Here is a 17,824-nt window from a genome sequence, read left to right as displayed (position 1 = left end):
TTTCATTTACTTGTATGCTGATAGTTGGGTCTTTTGTGAGTCTGCCTAACCATGAAATGTGAAATTAAAGAACCATGTAAATCTTGCGCATATGGTTAAATTAGCCAGTGGCGGCATCACACACTAGCCATTCCATCTAAAGGTCTAAAAGTCAAATTTGTCGCTAATTTGGCACAGAAGCTCAATTCAAAACGCCTTTGATTTCAACCAATGTCAAAAGTGAATTCTACGCATGTTAGAATTCACAATACTTTGTGTATTTTGACCCAAGAATGTCGGAGAGATTTAATCATACACATGGATGGGATCCGTTTTAAATTATAGAAATGCATCATCTCTCCTTTAAGACATTTTAAAGAATCGATAACACCCTGTATGTGATAGAAAAAATAATAATAAATACCTTCCTCCTGAGTGCTGAGCTTCTCGCTCAACTCTGCCTTGTCTTTGGCGAGACCCTCCACATCTTTGGTCAGAGTTTTACAGGACTCCTCAAGCTGCAGAGAAACAACATCATCCATACCGCATCCTACAAAACACAAGGTAAACTAATATTGTGGTTTGCTTACTCGTGCAATCGTGGCCTCCTTATCGACGAGTTCCTGCTTGTGTCTCGTGACGGTCTTTTTGCTTTCTTGGCTGAGCTCAAAGTACTGCTCCTCCTGCAGCGCTCGCGCCAGCTGCTCCGACTCCGCCTTTGTCACTGTCAGATCCAACTGGGCAGACAGGGACTCCCTTTGTGTGGAGGGAAATAAAGCAATTGAACCTTTTAATGAGATTTTTACATGCGACCGCAGGCCTTGGCGATATGTGACGCACGCTCACTTACCTTTCACTGCACAGCTCCTGCACCTTTTTATGAGCTTCTTGGACCTGCCGGTTCCTTTCTTCTATTTCCTCCTTGAGCTCTTTGACCTGAGTTTTGTAAAGCGTCTGCAGGGGAAGGGCAGAATTATATCAGTCTGGGGTACTCCCCCCACTCCCACAATCTATGTACCAGGAGCTCAGAGTGATCTGATACTCACAGAAAAATACTGTTCGGCCTCGAGCTGGTCCTGAAGTTCCCTCATCTGTCCTTCATTGCCTCTGTATTGCCTGTTAAACACAACCAAAGCATTTTTTAATCAGTGGTCCCGCATTGGGGCCAATTTGTGAGCTCCACGAGCAAAATACGGCTGTCATCAACAGGCAGCTAAGGGATTAGCAATCAAGTAATCGCACTCAGATTAAAGTCTAATCCCAGTGAACACTGTCGCAGATCAGCTTTGGCGCAGTTGCACTATAAGCCGAAATAATAGCACTTATTTGGGAATGGCAGCTTGACTTGCAAAGCTCATTACGGCGAGGGCAGCAAATGAGAAAATGACAAACTACAACACGATCCATTGCGGCAGGATGGTGGTTTGCACATTTGCCTTACGGTGCTTAGGTTCGAATCTCAGCTGCGATCCTCTTACGTGGAGTTCTCCTCATGATTGCCTGGGTTTGAATGTCGGGTGTGAATGCTTGTCTGTCTGTATGTGCAATATGAGTGGCTGGTGCCCGGCACACTCAATCAAGTAGGACAGGCTCAAAATAATCTAATGACAACACGAGCCATAGAAAATGGATAGCCATTATTATCTCCACCACTAAACTTTATTCTCCCATGTTGTTTCAGGGGGACTCACTTTGTCAGCTGCGCAAGTTGAAACTCCAAAGAGCGTTTACTCTCCAGCGCCGTGTTGATCTCCTGCTTGAGCTGCTTCTCAGAACAGCGCAGTCGATCTACCTCCTGTAGCCGGCTCTTCAGCTCATTCTGAGCCAGCACACGCTTGCTCGATTCCTGTTCCGCCTGTATCCGTAGATTCTTCACCTGAACCGCCAGGAAAGCAGGTGAATGTTTCAAAAAAGGATGTCGTAACTAATTGCATCACTCTGGAAAGCGTTCACTCACATCATCCTCTAGCCTTTCCTTCTGCTTCATCAGCTGCTCCATTTTCTGCACCGACTGCTTGAGGTCAAACTCCAGCATGGAGCACTGCTTCTCCACCTCCACCACCCGGCTCTCCGCTCGCATCCTCGCCCCGTTCTCCTCCGACATCTTCACCTGAACAGCTGGGGTGGAAGCACATTTACACCATTAGAAATACGGACAGAGAAGCGTGGTATACACATTGCAAAAATCCGGATTAATTTGAGTCTTTTTTTTTCTCTGATTTGCAATCAAATTTAGCAAAGGCTTGACGTTTGGAGTTCTCTGTAAGATTATCCTTAGCAATTATCTGGTGTTATGGGGAGTGTGAAGAGGCATTTTTCTTTCTCAATACGCAGATAAAACAGTCATGGTTGACAATTTTAAACACTACATCACCTCAACATTTACACAAATCCACGTGTGTGTGTGTGTGTGTGTGTTTGTGTGTGTGTGTGTGTGTGTGTGTGTGTGTGTGTTCAACAGTACACCAAGTTGGGCTGACCCACTGAGTATATGATGGTGTCCTGAAACAATTATAAAGCAACCGAAAGCTTCTCTTCTTAATGGACATAAGAAACTGGTCTAATACATTTCACAATTAATTCACCACAATAAAAATGACAAGGAGACTTTGCAAACACAAAACAATTCCCAAACAAGCTGACACCTAGCCGAGCTTCTATTCCTGCCTCTACTCGTCTTTGTTGTTGTTGATTAACCCATCTACACCACACATTATCAAAGCAGTAAGCACACACAGGCTAAAATGTTAATTCAGTATGTGCGGTAGCTGATAGAGACAACGAGGCACTGTGACATACCGTTCATAGCGGCCGATTTGGCCTCCTCGATGGACTCATATTTGTCAGTCAGTTGTGCACGTGTCACCCGGTGTTCAGTCTGCTCCTGCTCCAGTCGCTGTTGCAGGGTCTTCAGTTTGTAGTTCAGGTCTATCTCTAGGTTGTTCTTATCCTGAGTGGTTTAGGGACACAGGACAATCTTCGGGACTGAACTTCAAAACCAAAGCCATCGTTCCTTCCGATTTTAGCTACTGCAGTAATGACTGAGTGGTCGAGCTTACATTATATGTAAGCGGGGATATCTTTGACAATTAATGTTTCAGTAGAAATGATCATTCGGCAATGTGGTGTAGTAGTGTCCTAAATACTCATCTAAGACAAGAAAAAAAAATCCTCACTTAAATAAAAAAAAAATGAACCGTAATTAGAGTTGCCTCAATTTAATTGCACTATTTACATATGAACAGAGTTAGATGAAGACTTAACTGTTGAGTCCATTTCAACTCCACTGATAACCAAAGCAGCGGCATCTACCTAGTTATGTTAAATGTCTATTGGATGAATTAAAGTGAGGAGTCTGAGCATGTCCTAAAACAGGTTCCTCGTGCATCAACGTATGTGTTTCTTGCAATTAATCCTTACTAGACTGTATTATTTTGTTTAAAAAAAAGACCCCAATATGTTGTGGTAGTGTACCTTCTCCAAGTTATTGGTTCTCTCCTGGGCCTGTTTGCGCTCCGTCTCCACTTTGGAGACAGTGAGCTTCAAGTTTTTGTTGTCCTCCTGCAACCCCAGCATCCTCGCTAGGAGGGTAACAAAATAAAACAAAATATTAAGTTACCGTAAGGAAGCATGTTTGCGATCACAATTGGCGGCTTCAGCGGGTTACCCTGCAGCTCACGGATCTCCTCCGAGTCTTGGCTGTAGTTCCTCCTCTCCGAGTCCAAGGTGCTTTGGAGTAGCAGGAGTTCCTTCTCCAACTGGGCCTTCTCGCCGTCGGCGGCGCGGCTCCTCTCCTGCAGCTCGCGGTTCAAGCTTTCCAGCTGACTCATGGACTTGGCCACCTCTGTGTGATTCTTCCGCAGCCTCGCCGCCGTGTCTGACTCGGCACGCAGGAGGTCGTTAGCCTCCTCCAGCTAGGACCAAAGGGAACAACAAAATTCAATCGTTTTTTTTTTTAATTGTTTGCACACACATGTACTCCATTTCCGCAAAGAGCAATATGCGCATTTAGTTACACAGCTACAGATGGGAGGACACTATATTTTGTGCAAACAAACTTTTGGACATTAAACACTACTGGTACATGTATAGTTAAACTGGATATTCCTTTTTTTATCTTGGGAAAATGCAGCAAAGCGACAAGAAACGAAGAGGAACGAGAGGAAAACATGTCACCTAGCGCCCCAAAACATAACCATGGATGCACACAACATTGCGCAGCGATCACATCTACCAGAACGCCATCTCCACATACAGTACTGTAAAATAATCTTCAGTTCTACACACGGAACTCACAACCTAAGGCTGTAATTCCTATGTACCATGGTAAGGTGCTGCCCCGAGGTCGAATCGGCTCCAAACAAAATTCTTTCATGTCTTTCTTATAATGTGGTGAAACTGCACCATTTATTTCATCTGACTGACAGACAGTTCGGATCAGGGTTGTGGTTTTGGTTCGGAAGAGAGCTCAAATGGGTGCAAATGACCGTATGTCAATGGTACCATATATGAACTGAATGGTATCAGCAACTACTCATTTTTTGGCGGCATGTTACCTGACTCTGAAGCTGGGCAATCTTGTCGTTTGAGGCCTGCGAGTTCTGGCTAATCTTCCTCATGTCTTCAAGTTGCTCCTTCAGAGTCGACACTGCGAGGAATACGATGTCATGTGAAATCCCAAGATATTATCCATGACATCACAACAGCACTGTTTGGGGGGTTGTCCTCACCCTCATTCTCCAAATTGCGTCTCTTCTCTGCCTCCTGGTCGGCTTTCCTTTGGGACTCTGTAAATCTATGCTGCAGCATAATCTTATCCTTCTCAAGCAGGGACATACTCGCCTCCACACTCTTCCTCAAGTTGGCCTGTGGAAGACAAAAAGCATGATTATGGAAGGCAGGACAAATCCAAGAAGGTGAAAGTATTTTTTTATTTTTTTTTTAAATAGCGTGGTGATGAAATGCATGAGAATGGGCAAAATAGCAAACTTTAACCTCCTCATCCAGTTCTTTCATGATCTTTTCAATCTTGGTGTTTGTGGTCCTGGTGAAGAGAGCAGAGAGCAGAATTCATCGTCAAATTAATCATGACTAAATTGGCAGTTGATTAAATTTTTGATGAAACCATTGACACAACGTGCAATCAAACGGTATGAAATTATATGATTACCAAGACGAAAATGATCACCAGTGTTATCACAGAGTTAACAATGGAACGTAAACAAGAAACATCACACAAACATGCTACAAAACAACATAGGAACCTTTGAACTCAAATTCTATTGTATCCATTTTTCTTCATTTTCATTTTTGAAAATGAAGGCCAACAGTTAAGTAATTTCAGAAAATCCCAAATGAAATATTTTTATGTCACCAGTAAAGTAATTAGACAAAATACAATAAATAAAGCATGAAAATATTCTCTCTTTTGTTATTTTGACAAAGTAATCGTTTTCCCGAAGTGACACTCTTGAGAACAACAAACTTTCAAGTGGGATGTGAATACAAGAACAATGGCGCAGCTCAATCTGGAAAGTGTACAAAGCCAGTCCGAGTAAGTGATTCAAATAGCAAATTTTTCAAACCTGAATGGATCCATGTCTTTGAAGAGTTGGAGGAAGAGGTTGTTGGCAATATTTATGTTGGAACATACATGTACGGGTCAGATGCTCAGGATTTGGAAAATGTTGTGCCCGGATGTCCGGACACGGAGTGGAGATGAGACCCATCAGGATGGGAAGAATGGTAAGCCGTATAGGTTATGGTTATTAGCCTAGCGTTATTGTTTGCAATTCGATGCTGTGCTGTAAATTGCGCAGGATGGGATTACCAGTACCTACTTGGTTCATGCATTCCCGCTAGCACTGATAGCACACATTATAGTGTGTCGGTGTCCTACATTGTCATTGCTAAGTAATTCTGTTGCATTGTCGGTCGTCCCGCACATTGTATCGGCAGCATTGTTAGTTGCAAATCATTAAAGATGATTCCATCCATTAACTCATATAGTTTGAGGTCTTTTCGTACAGGATCACATCCATGACATATATAATACTTTGAATCAAATGTTTTCAAAAACATTCATTCATTCATTTTCCGAACCGCTTTATCCTCACTAGGTTCACGGGGGGTGCTGGAGTCTATCCCAGCTGTCTTCGGGCAGTAGGCGGGGGACACCCTGACCTGGTTGCCAGCCAATCACAGGGCACACAGACACGAACAACCCTTCACACTCACACTCACACCTAGGGACAATTTGGAGTGTTCAATCAGCCTGCCATTCATGTTTTTTGGAATGTGGGAGGAAATCGGAGGACCGACAGAAAACCCACGCAAGCACGGGGAGAACATGCAAACTCCACACAGGAAGGCCAGAGCTGGAATTGAACCTGGAATTGAATACCTCTGCACTGTGAAGTCGAGGTGCTAACCACTCGACTACGGGGCCGCCCGAGTTATTATTTGATTATCACACCAAGCTTTTTTGCAAATCTGGTTGAGAAAATGGCATTCGAAGTGCTAACAACAAGAAGGCTCATTGACACCTGCATGAAATTCATCCGCATTGCGAGACGAAAAACTGTATCGTGTCCTATATTCTTTTCTTTTGGCCACTCAAACAACTGTTTTCTGAACCTAACACTTGTTTTATAAATATTACATACAATATTATTGTGACATATGATTATTATTACTATTATGAATTTTTTATACAGTCAAACCTCGGTTTTTGAACATCTCTGTTCTCGACCAAATCGGTTTTCGACCAGAAAATTCGAGATTTTCAGGCCTTGGATTACGACCGAAAACCGTTTTTCGACCAAACTGAGTAAACCCGAATACGCCACTTGACTCCTCTCAGCTTGCTTACACGAGGAAGTGACGCATCCTCGTGAGGAAGTGACGCTTCCTCGTGAGGAAGTGACGCTTCCTCGTGTAGCGTTCATTGTGAGCAGGCGTGTTTGTTGTGATTTACGCAAATCTGACTGTTTTTATGTTATTTCTGCATAGTGTATTAGCCCCAAATCATGGGCTAATAAAATAGTTTCGGATTTCGAACAAATCGCTTTTCGAACAGCCTTCTGGAACGGATTATGGGCGAAAACCGAGGTATGACTGTAAATACATTTTTGGCATGGTGAGTGATGTCAGAAGCTGGAGTCAGTCATGTTGCCCCAGTTAGCATGCACTTAGTTTAGTGCGTCTGTTCATTGCTCCTTGCGAATGTCTCCATTTTGTATGTGTGTGCAACTTTGTCCCGCTCAATGAAGGGCTGAACGTACATTTTTGACTGTGGCTCCTTTTTATTTTCACTTTATTTGAGGGACGCCTATTCAAGCTTTCCCGTAACCCGCAATACCATTTTTTTATTTATTTAAATAAACCAAGTGGGGTACTCCTAAGTCAAGGTGCCACTGTAGTTGTGTGTAACCTGGGCAAAAACCATTGAGACTCACCTGCATTTTTGCTCCAACTCATCCTTCAGCTGCATCTCACTGTGGAGCTGCTCTTCCAGCTGGTAGACTCTTTTCTGCAGGTTCTCCAACTAAACGGATAAATACACGTCATAGAATGTTGGAGATGGAGTACATACAAGCATATCTGCGCAACTTACATGACTTTTGTCCTCCTTTGTGGAGCTGCTACGTTTGTCACTTGCCTTTGAGGCAGAAGTGGAGCTGCGCAGAGGACTTCAAAGCAAAACACATTCCGCAATTAATACAAGTTAATGCTTGTCCTGATGCACCATATTTGTAATACATGTAAAGTAAGAAGCCTCTGGAGGACTTACTGCTGATTGCTGTAGTAAGTGAAGCCTACAAAGGGCAGCTGGTTGCCCACAAAGGCCTTTGGTATTGGAAAAGTCTCTTCTTCGCCACGGTCCTCTTCTATGTCATCAAAGTTACTGGTGTCAACATCACTGCTCAGCTCAGGCACCACTGGGGCAGCCGCTAAAAAGACAGAAGATTCAGGACTCTTTCTTTTGCTGTTTGTCTCAAGTAAGCTAACGTTCGATGTACAAGGTACATTCAGTACAGTACGGAGGCGTACAGAGTTTCCACACTATAATAATTAAAGCTGTTGCACTAAGCTGTATAGTTCAGTTGTGAAAACAACAATGTTGCACTTTAATACAAAGAAAATATTTAAAGTTGTTTATTATTCCTTTTTTTCTTCACATTTCTTTGAAAATATTTAATTTATTTGAGAATTTGAAGCTAATAGTTTGCTTCATTTAAACAGTCAATTAGTTCTACAGCACTAGTTTTTTTCTTTTTGTTAACATTGTACCCGTTATGTGAACAGAACAAGACCAAGGCCAAGAACAATATTTTTTTTTTTATATACACCCCAAGAGCTCAGACACAATAGGTAAATGTTTGTTTGAATTTTGCAACCCTTCGGTCCTGGTTCATAAATCTCAATCTTAAAAAAATGTTTTTTTTTTAAATCCTCCGGCGGGGAGCGAAGCCTTTCGGAAAAGTTGCGGCAAAGTGCTGACTTTAGCCGAGTCAAGAATTAAATATAAACCCAGTTCAGAGTGCACTACAGCTGCAGGATTTGCTACAGTTTGAATCTCCGCCTGCTCTGGTGTCAGTTAATGTTTTGTCTGCCCTTTATTGGCCTGTGCGCTGTCAATGATCAATCAGTCTGAAGACCGACTGTACGTTATAAGTGGTAATGATAGTCCTTACTGTCTCTGATGTTCTCCCACGTCCACTGATCATTCTTGAAGAAAGGGTGCCTCTTGATCTCATCCACACCGTTCCGGCCTAGGCGGACCTCCCTGTTGACATTGTTCGGTCCCAGTTAGACCTTAGGCTAGATTTACAGAGCACGATTCAAGTAATACCATTGACATCTTTTGGCCTCAATTGCTACAGTCATGGTAGTGTGAATAACAAACAAATGCCTGGAATCCTGTATCTTGACAAAATGCCATAAATGTTTAAAACGTTTCCAAAACTAACGAGCAAAATAGTTTCCCATGGCATGTAAGAAATACAGAGATTACCGTTATTAAAATCAACGGTGGGAAGAGACATCTCAGGTCAACTCAACCCTTTGGTTTGTGTATTATTGCTTTCTATATTGTCAGTGTTGAAATTTGAAATTGGGCGGTTGTCCGAGTGGATTTTTTATGTATTCCATGAACGGAAACGGGGAGGGATGTGTGCCTAATTGTCTCAGAACTGGGTCCCGCTCCTGGGTGCACTGAGACAGTACCTGTCCGTCAGGAAGGCACAAATGAGGTTCTTGGCATCATTGGAGATGTCGCTGTCATCGGGGAAGGTCAGCGCATTTTTGTGGTTCATTATTTTGCTGTAGGTGCCGACCAGAGAGTCTGCGTAAAATGGCGTGTCGCCTGAAAGAGCAAATTGGTAAATTAAAAAATGCTATGGGTATATTCTTCTTGGCGGCACTGGGCCATCACAGTGACTCACCAACTAGCATTTCATACAGGAACACTCCCACCGACCACCAATCGCACTCCCTGCCATAGTAGCCATCTCCTCCTTGGGATTTCAGTACCTCAGGCGAAATGTAGTCTGGTGTTCCTACCGCCGTGTCGCATCGTACCATACCATCCTAAAAGACCAAGCGGTATATATTTAACAGGTTTCTTTGCAAACTAAATCCAGTATATGATTCAGAAGGACACAAATTCCTTATTCATACAACAAATACCTTGTTCATTTTCATGCAGGTGCCAAAATCTGCCAGTTTCAAGTGGCCCGCTTTGTCCAACAACATATTGTCAGGCTTCACATCCCTGCAAAATAAATGTTTATTTAAAGGGGGCATAATGTGAAAAGTGGGTGTTTTTCATTGTTTGTATTCCAAGAGTTGAGTATCTGCAGTGCCTAACCACCATTCGAGTCACAAAGGTATTTGTGTTTGACGAAAAAGTAAATGTTTTTGACGAAGTGTCCACTGCATCCGTATCTTACGTAGATCCGCACACAAAGTGACAAGTGTAATTCAGCATCCTGGGGATTAAGCACTGCCTCCAAGCGTGAAAATACAACCTACACTTTTACTGTTATTACAAGAGAATCCGAATTGCTCAACATGTAGCCACCCTCTCGTACCGCCTCTCATTGTGAGGATAACAAAGCAGTGGCTTAAACTATTATTATGGGTAATTATAATCACGTCAAAGGGAGTGCCAATTATTTGTGGAATTTGCAAAGAATTGATGATTAACAACATTGGGCTTGGTCCTCGTTTCACAAACATAGTACCCTATGAAGTGGTGGAGCTCACGGTAAAAATAAAAAAGGCACAACACTGAGTGATAAGTCAGAGTCAAATGGAATGTAAAACATTGGGACAGACGCTGTGCCAAAATAACGGAAGACCATCAGTAGTACTCATAAACAAAATAAGGTCAGACACTCAAATTCATTTGTGCCTCTTGTCCTCCATTAAAATGTTCCTTGACCTTGAAGACGTGTTTGATCGAAATAGCTTTTGATTTCACAACCTGCTAATGCTGCCAACTTCAACCGCTGACAACTATTTTTTTCTGTTCTTTCCGATATATAAAATGCGTCGAAATGCTGTCGTTCATAATCATTTCTATTGTTGATGGAAAATAAAGACCAAGAGGTGTCAATACCTATGAATGAAGCCCATGGCATGGATACCATCCAGCGCCAGCACCACCTCGGCTGTATAAAAGCGAGCCCACTTCTCTGGGACGTCGTAATTGCTCATTAGGTTGACCAAGTCCCCACCGGGCATGTATTCCATCACCATGTAGAGGTAGCGGTCATCTTGGAACGCGAAGAAAAGCTGAAAGAAGGACGAAATGTGAGCTTGTGTGAGAGAATGCTTATTTTTGCCAGCGAGCGGGTATAAACAAGTGGTGTTGGGCAGTCGGGACCTACCTGCACCACCCAGGAGCTGTTGGCAAAAGCCATGATGTCCCTCTCCTCCCAAAAGAAAGCAGAGTCTGACCTTTTGATCATCTCAAACTTGCTCAGCAACTTCATGGCATACACTTTGCATGTGGCTTTGTGCCTCACCTGGTGTAGGGGTGAAGTTAAAAATCACACAAAAACAAAAAAGCGGCACAATGTAAAATCATCATCTTGCATAACTTCCAAAGTTGAACATGATGCATCAGGGGAAAAAAAACAAAACAGTGTGCACCACAATTCTATTACTTGTTTACATGTTTGATTTCCAAAACATTACATTTTCTGAACCGATTCAAACCACTTCAACTTCAAAATGTTCAAATATTCATCTCATTCAGAACATCCCATTCCGCATATTTTCACTTTTCTTATAACAACACGCGGAAGGAAAAAAAACTTTGAGAACCAGAGTTGGGCACATCTCATTAAAAAGATGCACATGTAACCAAATTGCATCATTCCACTTTGAAATCTAATCGTGATATGTCTTTTACTTATCTAGGAAGGAAACGGTACATTTACAACAGGGGAGCCCAATACGTCGATCGCGATCAACCGGTAGCTCGTGGACTAGTCCCAAATCGATCGTAAAAATAATAAAAAAGCAGGTCACCTTTAACTGACAATGCCGCATGACCTCCGCATCACCGGATGTTTCTAGCGGTCAGCAATTGCAGCTTGTGATCAGAGCTGTTGTGCTCTCTTCTTTTATTGTTCTTATTATTCTCATTCAGTGTTGGTTTCATGGACAATTCACCAAGGGCACTGGCAAAGCCTGGGAATCTAGAGGGCCGGCAGAAGCATTTTAAAATGGTACACGTGGGCTACGATCGTTAACACCTGGCAAAAGTGCGTCCCATGCCTTCGCGTCAGGTCTCAACGAAGGTAGGCAGTGATTTTCTTTTCACAAACTTTTGTGTCTACTTTTTATTTTTCTGTTTAGTTCATCTTAGGGGCCATTATGGCTGTTGTTCATCATGTCATCATGTTAACGGGTCGATCGCTGTAGGTTGGTTGATCGAAAGTAGATCTTGGGTCAAAAAGGTTGGGCACCCCTGATTAACAGTATTGACAAATTCATTCAAATGAATGTAAAATGGCGGCCCGGTAGTCCAGTGGTTAGCACGTCGACTTCACAGTGCAGAGGTACCGGGTTCAATTCCAGCTCCGGCCTCCCTGTGTGGAGTTTGCATGTTCTCCCCGGGCCTGTGTGGGTTTTCTCCGGGTACTCCGGTTTCCTCCCACATTCCAAAAACATGCATGGCAGGCTGAGTGAACGCTCTAAATTGTCCCTAGGTGTGAATGTGAGCGTGGATGGTTGTTCGTCTCTGTGTGCCCTGCGATTGGCTGGCAACCGATTCAGGGTGTCCCCCGCCTACTGCCCGAAGACAGCTGGGATAGGCTCCAGCACCCCCCGCGACCTTAGTGAGGATCAAGCGGTTCGGAAAATGGATGGATGGATGAATGTAAAATGTAAGTGTCATTGCATCATACACGCAACTACCATACCATGCTACCATATTGAATCAAATCATAATCCTACAGTCAAACCAAATTTAATCGTTCCCCGCTCAAATTAAACTATCCTTGAATTGTTTCATAACCTGCATATCTTATCTTTTGTTGAGAGATGCACATTGCACATCCCGATATTGCTCAAATACAATATGGACATCCAGATCCATTCCACTCTTGTTGTCTGGTTGAGAGGGAAGAAATTTCATCTGTGCTGTATGTTGCACATACAGCTCATTTGACAAAGTTGTAGTTGACTTCACTTGATTCTCATGTTGTAACACATTTCATTTCCTGCTCAATTATCATCCTACTTTTCAGTTTTTGACTTTTGAATCATTATTTTGGTTTATTTCAGGCCGACAGCCAAATTGTACCATGTCAACATTTTGAGGTTCCACTGTGTAGTCAAAGATATGAATAAGAATGTAAATTTACCAGCTGCACCTCCCCAAATGCACCTCTCCCAATGACTTTGACCACCTCATAGTCTTCCGCTTTCATCCGTAGGTCACGGATTTTACTAATGGTATCCTTATCTGTGGGAAGAAAAATAACAGATTAACAATTTCAAGATGTGCAGTTGGATTCATTACATTAGGCTGCTGTGCTCGTTGCTCAACAATGTTCAATGGCAGGTTAGACATAATCTTCAATGGCTTTTTTATTTTTATTTTTTAAATAAATACGCTTGTGCTTACTGCTGTTGTAGTGTGAAATGTACTGGAGATCACCAACATGGCAGACTGGACACAATCTCAGTCAAAGGCAGCAAGGTGCTGCAGTGGTACAAGAAGGAAACAAAGATGCCAAGCAAACTGTTGGCTTACCTGGTAATAACAGTGCGGTGGTAAACTCTTCTTCTTGTCAATTTTTTTGCGGTGAATAGCTTAAGAGATTTGTGTCCAGCAACAAGAGCTTCCCAATTGGCTATCGTTCCGATTTAAGTCACAGTAACAGAGTCCGTGGCTTGGCCGAAGTCCGTGTGTTGACCACACATGAGGATTTGCCAATAAAAATATTCACATTTTATGATAATCAGCCTCGATGGTTTTCTCAGTAAGAGGAGCAACAGAAACACCATGAGTGCATGGCTCGGGTATTTATTGTTTTCTTTTTTTAAGAGATTTCCAAGAATATGGCCTTTGTTGACTTTGATCGGAAAAGAGAGGAAATGCTCAAATTTGACTCACTTGTTGGTAGGCATGCACCGGGTAAGAAGGAAACATTGCTAGGTTGGGTGAAGAATAGACATTTTTAGGTCTGTTATTAATGGGAGCCTGGCAAGCCAAATTAAACGTCTGGGCTATTGCACAAAAATATTTTTGAATGACTCATTTCCCACCACTGGTGAAATCTCAGCAGGTGTTGTAAGAACTATGCTCCGAATGTGTGACGGGAAATGCGTTAAGCTGTACAGAACAGAGCAATCAGGCTAATGTGATCAGTGCGGAAAGAACGGGAAGCGAATTTAATAGAAGACAGCCCCTTAGGCAACACAAGACACATCAGCCCATTTGTCCTTATCCATGAACGATGTTGCCACACACTCGGATGCTTACAACAGTTATGGCGCAAAAAGAATTGACGGGATGACTAACGACAGTCCTTGCCTAAGGGTTTGGAGAAACTCGACTTGAAATTCAAATAGGAAACATCCAATTGCACTCAGCCTGATCAAATGCTAAAGGCCAGAGTGCGGCCAAGTGATGGCCTTCACAATGAGGCGACTATGAATGTTTGTTTCGGTATTTTTAGGCCTACAAGGTGGGTTTTTAGTGCCGTTTTAAAAGGGGAGATTATAATATTAATACATGTCACAACTTCTGCAGTTGTCTGGCTACTGGTCAAAATGATAACTTCATTCTGAGAGTTCATTAAAAACAGGGCAAAAAATATATACAGTATAACTTGAATTTTACTACCGTATTTTCTGCACTATAGGGCGCACCAAAAAATCTTCCATTTTCTTAAAAGCTCACTGAGCGCCTTAAAATCCGGTGCATCTTTTGCATGGTCATTACGGTAATACGTCGACTCCAAGATGGCTCCTTCCTGGAGACATGCTTCCAATGTTATAACTTGCTGCTGTGTCGCTGCTTTATTAAATAAGATTGTATTGCAGCTCCGAAAAAAGGAGAGCTGTGGTGTTAACTTTTTAAAACAGTCTCAACAAATACATGTACGTCTTTGTCTGTCTCCGTGCCTTCTTCTGTTCGACTCGAGGGCGTTCAAGACCGCCTCCGAAAAACGTAAACTAACGATTACTTCAATGAAACTACAAAAATTGAAAATAATACATCAAAACTGAAAAGCAAGCAAGGTTATCACAAAATAAATTCTATAGGCCCCCCCCTACAGAATTTATATATTGTGATTTCATCATTTGTGAATACACAAGAAAGGAATAAATAACTATGACTGACATCTTGTTGTGTTATTTTGACTTCAAGATGGCGCCGCGAGAGTGGCTGCCTTTCCAGCAGCTCTTATTTATTTTGTTCTTCTACTTCTTCCTCTCATAACTTTGCTGCTGTGAAGTGGGAATTTCTCCATTGTGAGACTATTAAAGGTTTACTTATGCTATCTTATCTGATCGTACTGTTGGAGCTACGATAAAGGAAATGCCAATGTGTTTTTCGGAGGCGGTCATGAACACCTCTCGAGTTGACCGGAAGCAAAGAAGGGAAGGAGACGGACAAAGACGCACCTGTATTTGTTGAAAAAAGGAGAGCTCTGGTTGTGATTTAATTATTTTTTTTTTTAAACGCAGACTTTATTAATGGTTTTCACAGTCTCAGCAAATACAGGTACTGTACATCTTTGTCCGTCTCCGTGCCTTCTTCCGTTCCACTCGAGAGGCGTTCATCGCCGCCTCGGAAAAACGTAAATTAATTATTACGTCAATGAAACCACGAAGAAAATCAAGTGAGGAAAGCACAAAATAAATTCTGTAGGGGGATATAGAATTTATTTTGTGATTTCCTCAGTTGATTTTCTGTTTTGATGCATTATTTTCAATTTTCGTAGTTTCATTTAAGTACAGTAATAGTGAATTTACATTTTTCAGAGGTGGTCATGAACGCCTCTCAAGTTGAACGGACGCCTCTCGAGTTGAATGGAAGGAGCGTAGCACCATCTAGTGGAGACATTGTAGACCGCCTTAATGCGAAGCGTCTAATGTATGAAAGAAATTGACAAAATAGCCATTCATTGAAGGTGCGCCTCATAATCCAGTGCGTCTTTTAGTGCGGAAAATACGGTACTCAAAAAATAATGGAAAAAAGACTTGTGTATTCTCATAAAATTACTAGCTTTTCATGAAACATTCCACATTTTTCCCCGTGAATTTTCTTGCTTGACACGGACAATTGTTCTCTACTGATTATGGAAACAGAGATGAAAGTTGACTTTTCTGAAAATTCTGAAATATACAGTATATATATATATATATATATATATATATATATATATATATATATATATATATATATATATATGGTGAAAGGACACTTTGATCCTCTCCTCTTTCATCTATAACTGCTTCAGACAACAAAGTGTATGCAGAAAAGTGGTGCAGATTGCACGACTGTCTGTGTCCTATGTGTTGTGTTGTGTTATTTTGACTTCAAAATGGCGCCGCGTGAGTGGCTGCCTTTCCAGCAGCTCCTATATTTTGTTGTTCTACTTCTTCCTTTCATAACTTTGCTGCTGTGAATCGGGAATTTCTCCATTGCGAGACTAATAAAGGTTTTCTTATCTTAGATAGATAGATAGATAGATAGATAGATAGATAGATATGTACACACACGCGCGCGCGCGCGCGCGCACGCACGCACACCTGGCCGATCACGCATTAATTAGTTTACACAAAACGCGATTCAAATACCCGACATTCAATGATTAATCTTCCTTTTGTGTGCACACGTGCACCCTTTGTGGCTTCCGTTCTTGCCGAAATTTCGAAATCTCCGAGATATGGCGAGGCCATGAGAATGCGAGGCGAGGGTATTACTGTTGTGGCGACGCCACTCAAGCTAAGCGAGCCTCAGCAGTAGATAGTCCGCCGCTCTCTGCTGTGCGTGCTTCAGCGCGAACATGTACGCAAGCGCGTCTTTTGATTTCAACCAATCAGCGCCGACGCAACGACGTCACACACAACAACAGCTAAACTAAGCTAGCCAAGACGACACTCGAAGTCGGAGGGACACGTTTTTCTGCCAATCTGTGTGTTTCCCTTTTTGTCCAAATATATTTTTTACGACAACTGTCTTGTCCACGGTGTCTTTTATTCGTTCCACTGGGGTTTAGCAAGTGTGTTTATCAAGAGACGAAAATCTCTTTACTGTTACTAGTGTTAGTGTCTCAACATGGCTACGCTCGTGAAAGCAAAACAACGAACTCAAACGCGTCTTCGTTCAATGCTGTCAATTAATATCCGGATTAATTTGAAGCAATTTTTCCTCAATTCTCCAGAGAGATTTTCATAAAAATTTGAAATACGCAGAATTCCGGGAAAATCCGGAGGACTTTCATCTCTGTGGAAAAAAAAGGTAACATTTTTGGAGTTTCAGAATACAGAAACCACCCTAGTAAATAATGTAATATTGTGATAACATGCTAAGAATTACGTGGTTTACCAAAGGTTGCTGCTAATATGATATGAAAATAGTCATTCTCGATGTTTCCTGTGTTTGATGGCACAAATAAAATAAAAAATAACAAGCCATAGCATTAGGCATCATGTGGGTCACCTCACCGGCCATTAATGAAAGCCCCTTTGTTGGGCACACTAAGCAGCAGACGCCTATTGTGTCCAAGCTTACATCGAGGCGGTGACCCCAAAACAGCCTTCAATTTCTGAGGCTAAAACGCGTCATACATGTACAGCCGGGGCCTGTTAAGTGCCGATGGACTCGAGATGGAATACTACTCACATCTATTCAAGAAGTTGTCAATGCTCTTGTTTTTCCTCAGGGCAGGAAAGTCCAGGTCGTACACCAGCGCATCTAGGCCGTCCTGCGAGGCAGAAGAGGGGGCTTAGCAGGCAATGCATGCATGCACAGCGACATGATGAAGGAAGAGGGTCAACGGCAAAAACAATAGCTTGCTTAAATGTGATAAGTCTCCGCTGAAAGATGCTAGACAACACTGGTTCATTACACGTGATTGCCGTCTTCACGCAACTGCATACGATATCATATGCTAAATCGACTTTTAAATTGATGCATGTATTTGTTTGTTACATACAATGCTACCAACTACTAATGCAGTAACATTCACGTCTGTCAATATACAGTGCTGCCTTTCTTATACAAGTTGTTTGACATACAATGCTGTTCCAATTCTGCCCATTCTCGTTGCCTGAAGTTGTAAATACAGTACTTCCAAATCTACTTTTT

General features: G+C 42.2%; 1 protein-coding gene across 2 annotated transcripts in view; it reads right to left on the bottom strand.

Moving 5' to 3' along the window:
• The window catches only part of rock1 (Rho-associated, coiled-coil containing protein kinase 1), a 53,865-nt gene that overhangs the window by 10,408 nt on the left and 25,633 nt on the right, over positions 1 to 17,824 (bottom strand). For both annotated transcript variants that reach the window (XM_086128817.1, XM_086128818.1), the window contains exons 2-24: positions 17,360 to 17,441; positions 12,861 to 12,961; positions 10,875 to 11,012; positions 10,604 to 10,779; positions 9,670 to 9,754; positions 9,426 to 9,570; positions 9,208 to 9,346; positions 8,676 to 8,767; positions 7,772 to 7,931; positions 7,595 to 7,670; positions 7,437 to 7,525; positions 4,975 to 5,023; positions 4,710 to 4,845; positions 4,536 to 4,627; positions 3,647 to 3,893; positions 3,454 to 3,560; positions 2,779 to 2,929; positions 1,937 to 2,097; positions 1,671 to 1,855; positions 1,026 to 1,095; positions 830 to 933; positions 570 to 735; positions 404 to 497 (exon numbers count right to left, since the gene is read on the bottom strand). In XM_086128817.1, coding sequence (XP_085984943.1) covers positions 404 to 497; positions 570 to 735; positions 830 to 933; positions 1,026 to 1,095; positions 1,671 to 1,855; positions 1,937 to 2,097; positions 2,779 to 2,929; positions 3,454 to 3,560; positions 3,647 to 3,893; positions 4,536 to 4,627; positions 4,710 to 4,845; positions 4,975 to 5,023; positions 7,437 to 7,525; positions 7,595 to 7,670; positions 7,772 to 7,931; positions 8,676 to 8,767; positions 9,208 to 9,346; positions 9,426 to 9,570; positions 9,670 to 9,754; positions 10,604 to 10,779; positions 10,875 to 11,012; positions 12,861 to 12,961; positions 17,360 to 17,441 — 2,845 coding nt within the window. The remainder of the gene's footprint in view (positions 1 to 403; positions 498 to 569; positions 736 to 829; positions 934 to 1,025; positions 1,096 to 1,670; positions 1,856 to 1,936; positions 2,098 to 2,778; positions 2,930 to 3,453; positions 3,561 to 3,646; positions 3,894 to 4,535; positions 4,628 to 4,709; positions 4,846 to 4,974; positions 5,024 to 7,436; positions 7,526 to 7,594; positions 7,671 to 7,771; positions 7,932 to 8,675; positions 8,768 to 9,207; positions 9,347 to 9,425; positions 9,571 to 9,669; positions 9,755 to 10,603; positions 10,780 to 10,874; positions 11,013 to 12,860; positions 12,962 to 17,359; positions 17,442 to 17,824) is intronic.

The sequence above is a fragment of the Hippocampus guttulatus genome, chromosome 14 (genome assembly GCF_054856545.1).
Source record: "Hippocampus guttulatus isolate MCC_2025c chromosome 14, RoL_Hgut_1.0, whole genome shotgun sequence".
Classification (NCBI taxonomy): domain Eukaryota; kingdom Metazoa; phylum Chordata; class Actinopteri; order Syngnathiformes; family Syngnathidae; genus Hippocampus; species Hippocampus guttulatus.
Note: the sequence above shows the minus strand (reverse complement) of the source record. Positions and strands in the feature narration are given on the sequence as shown.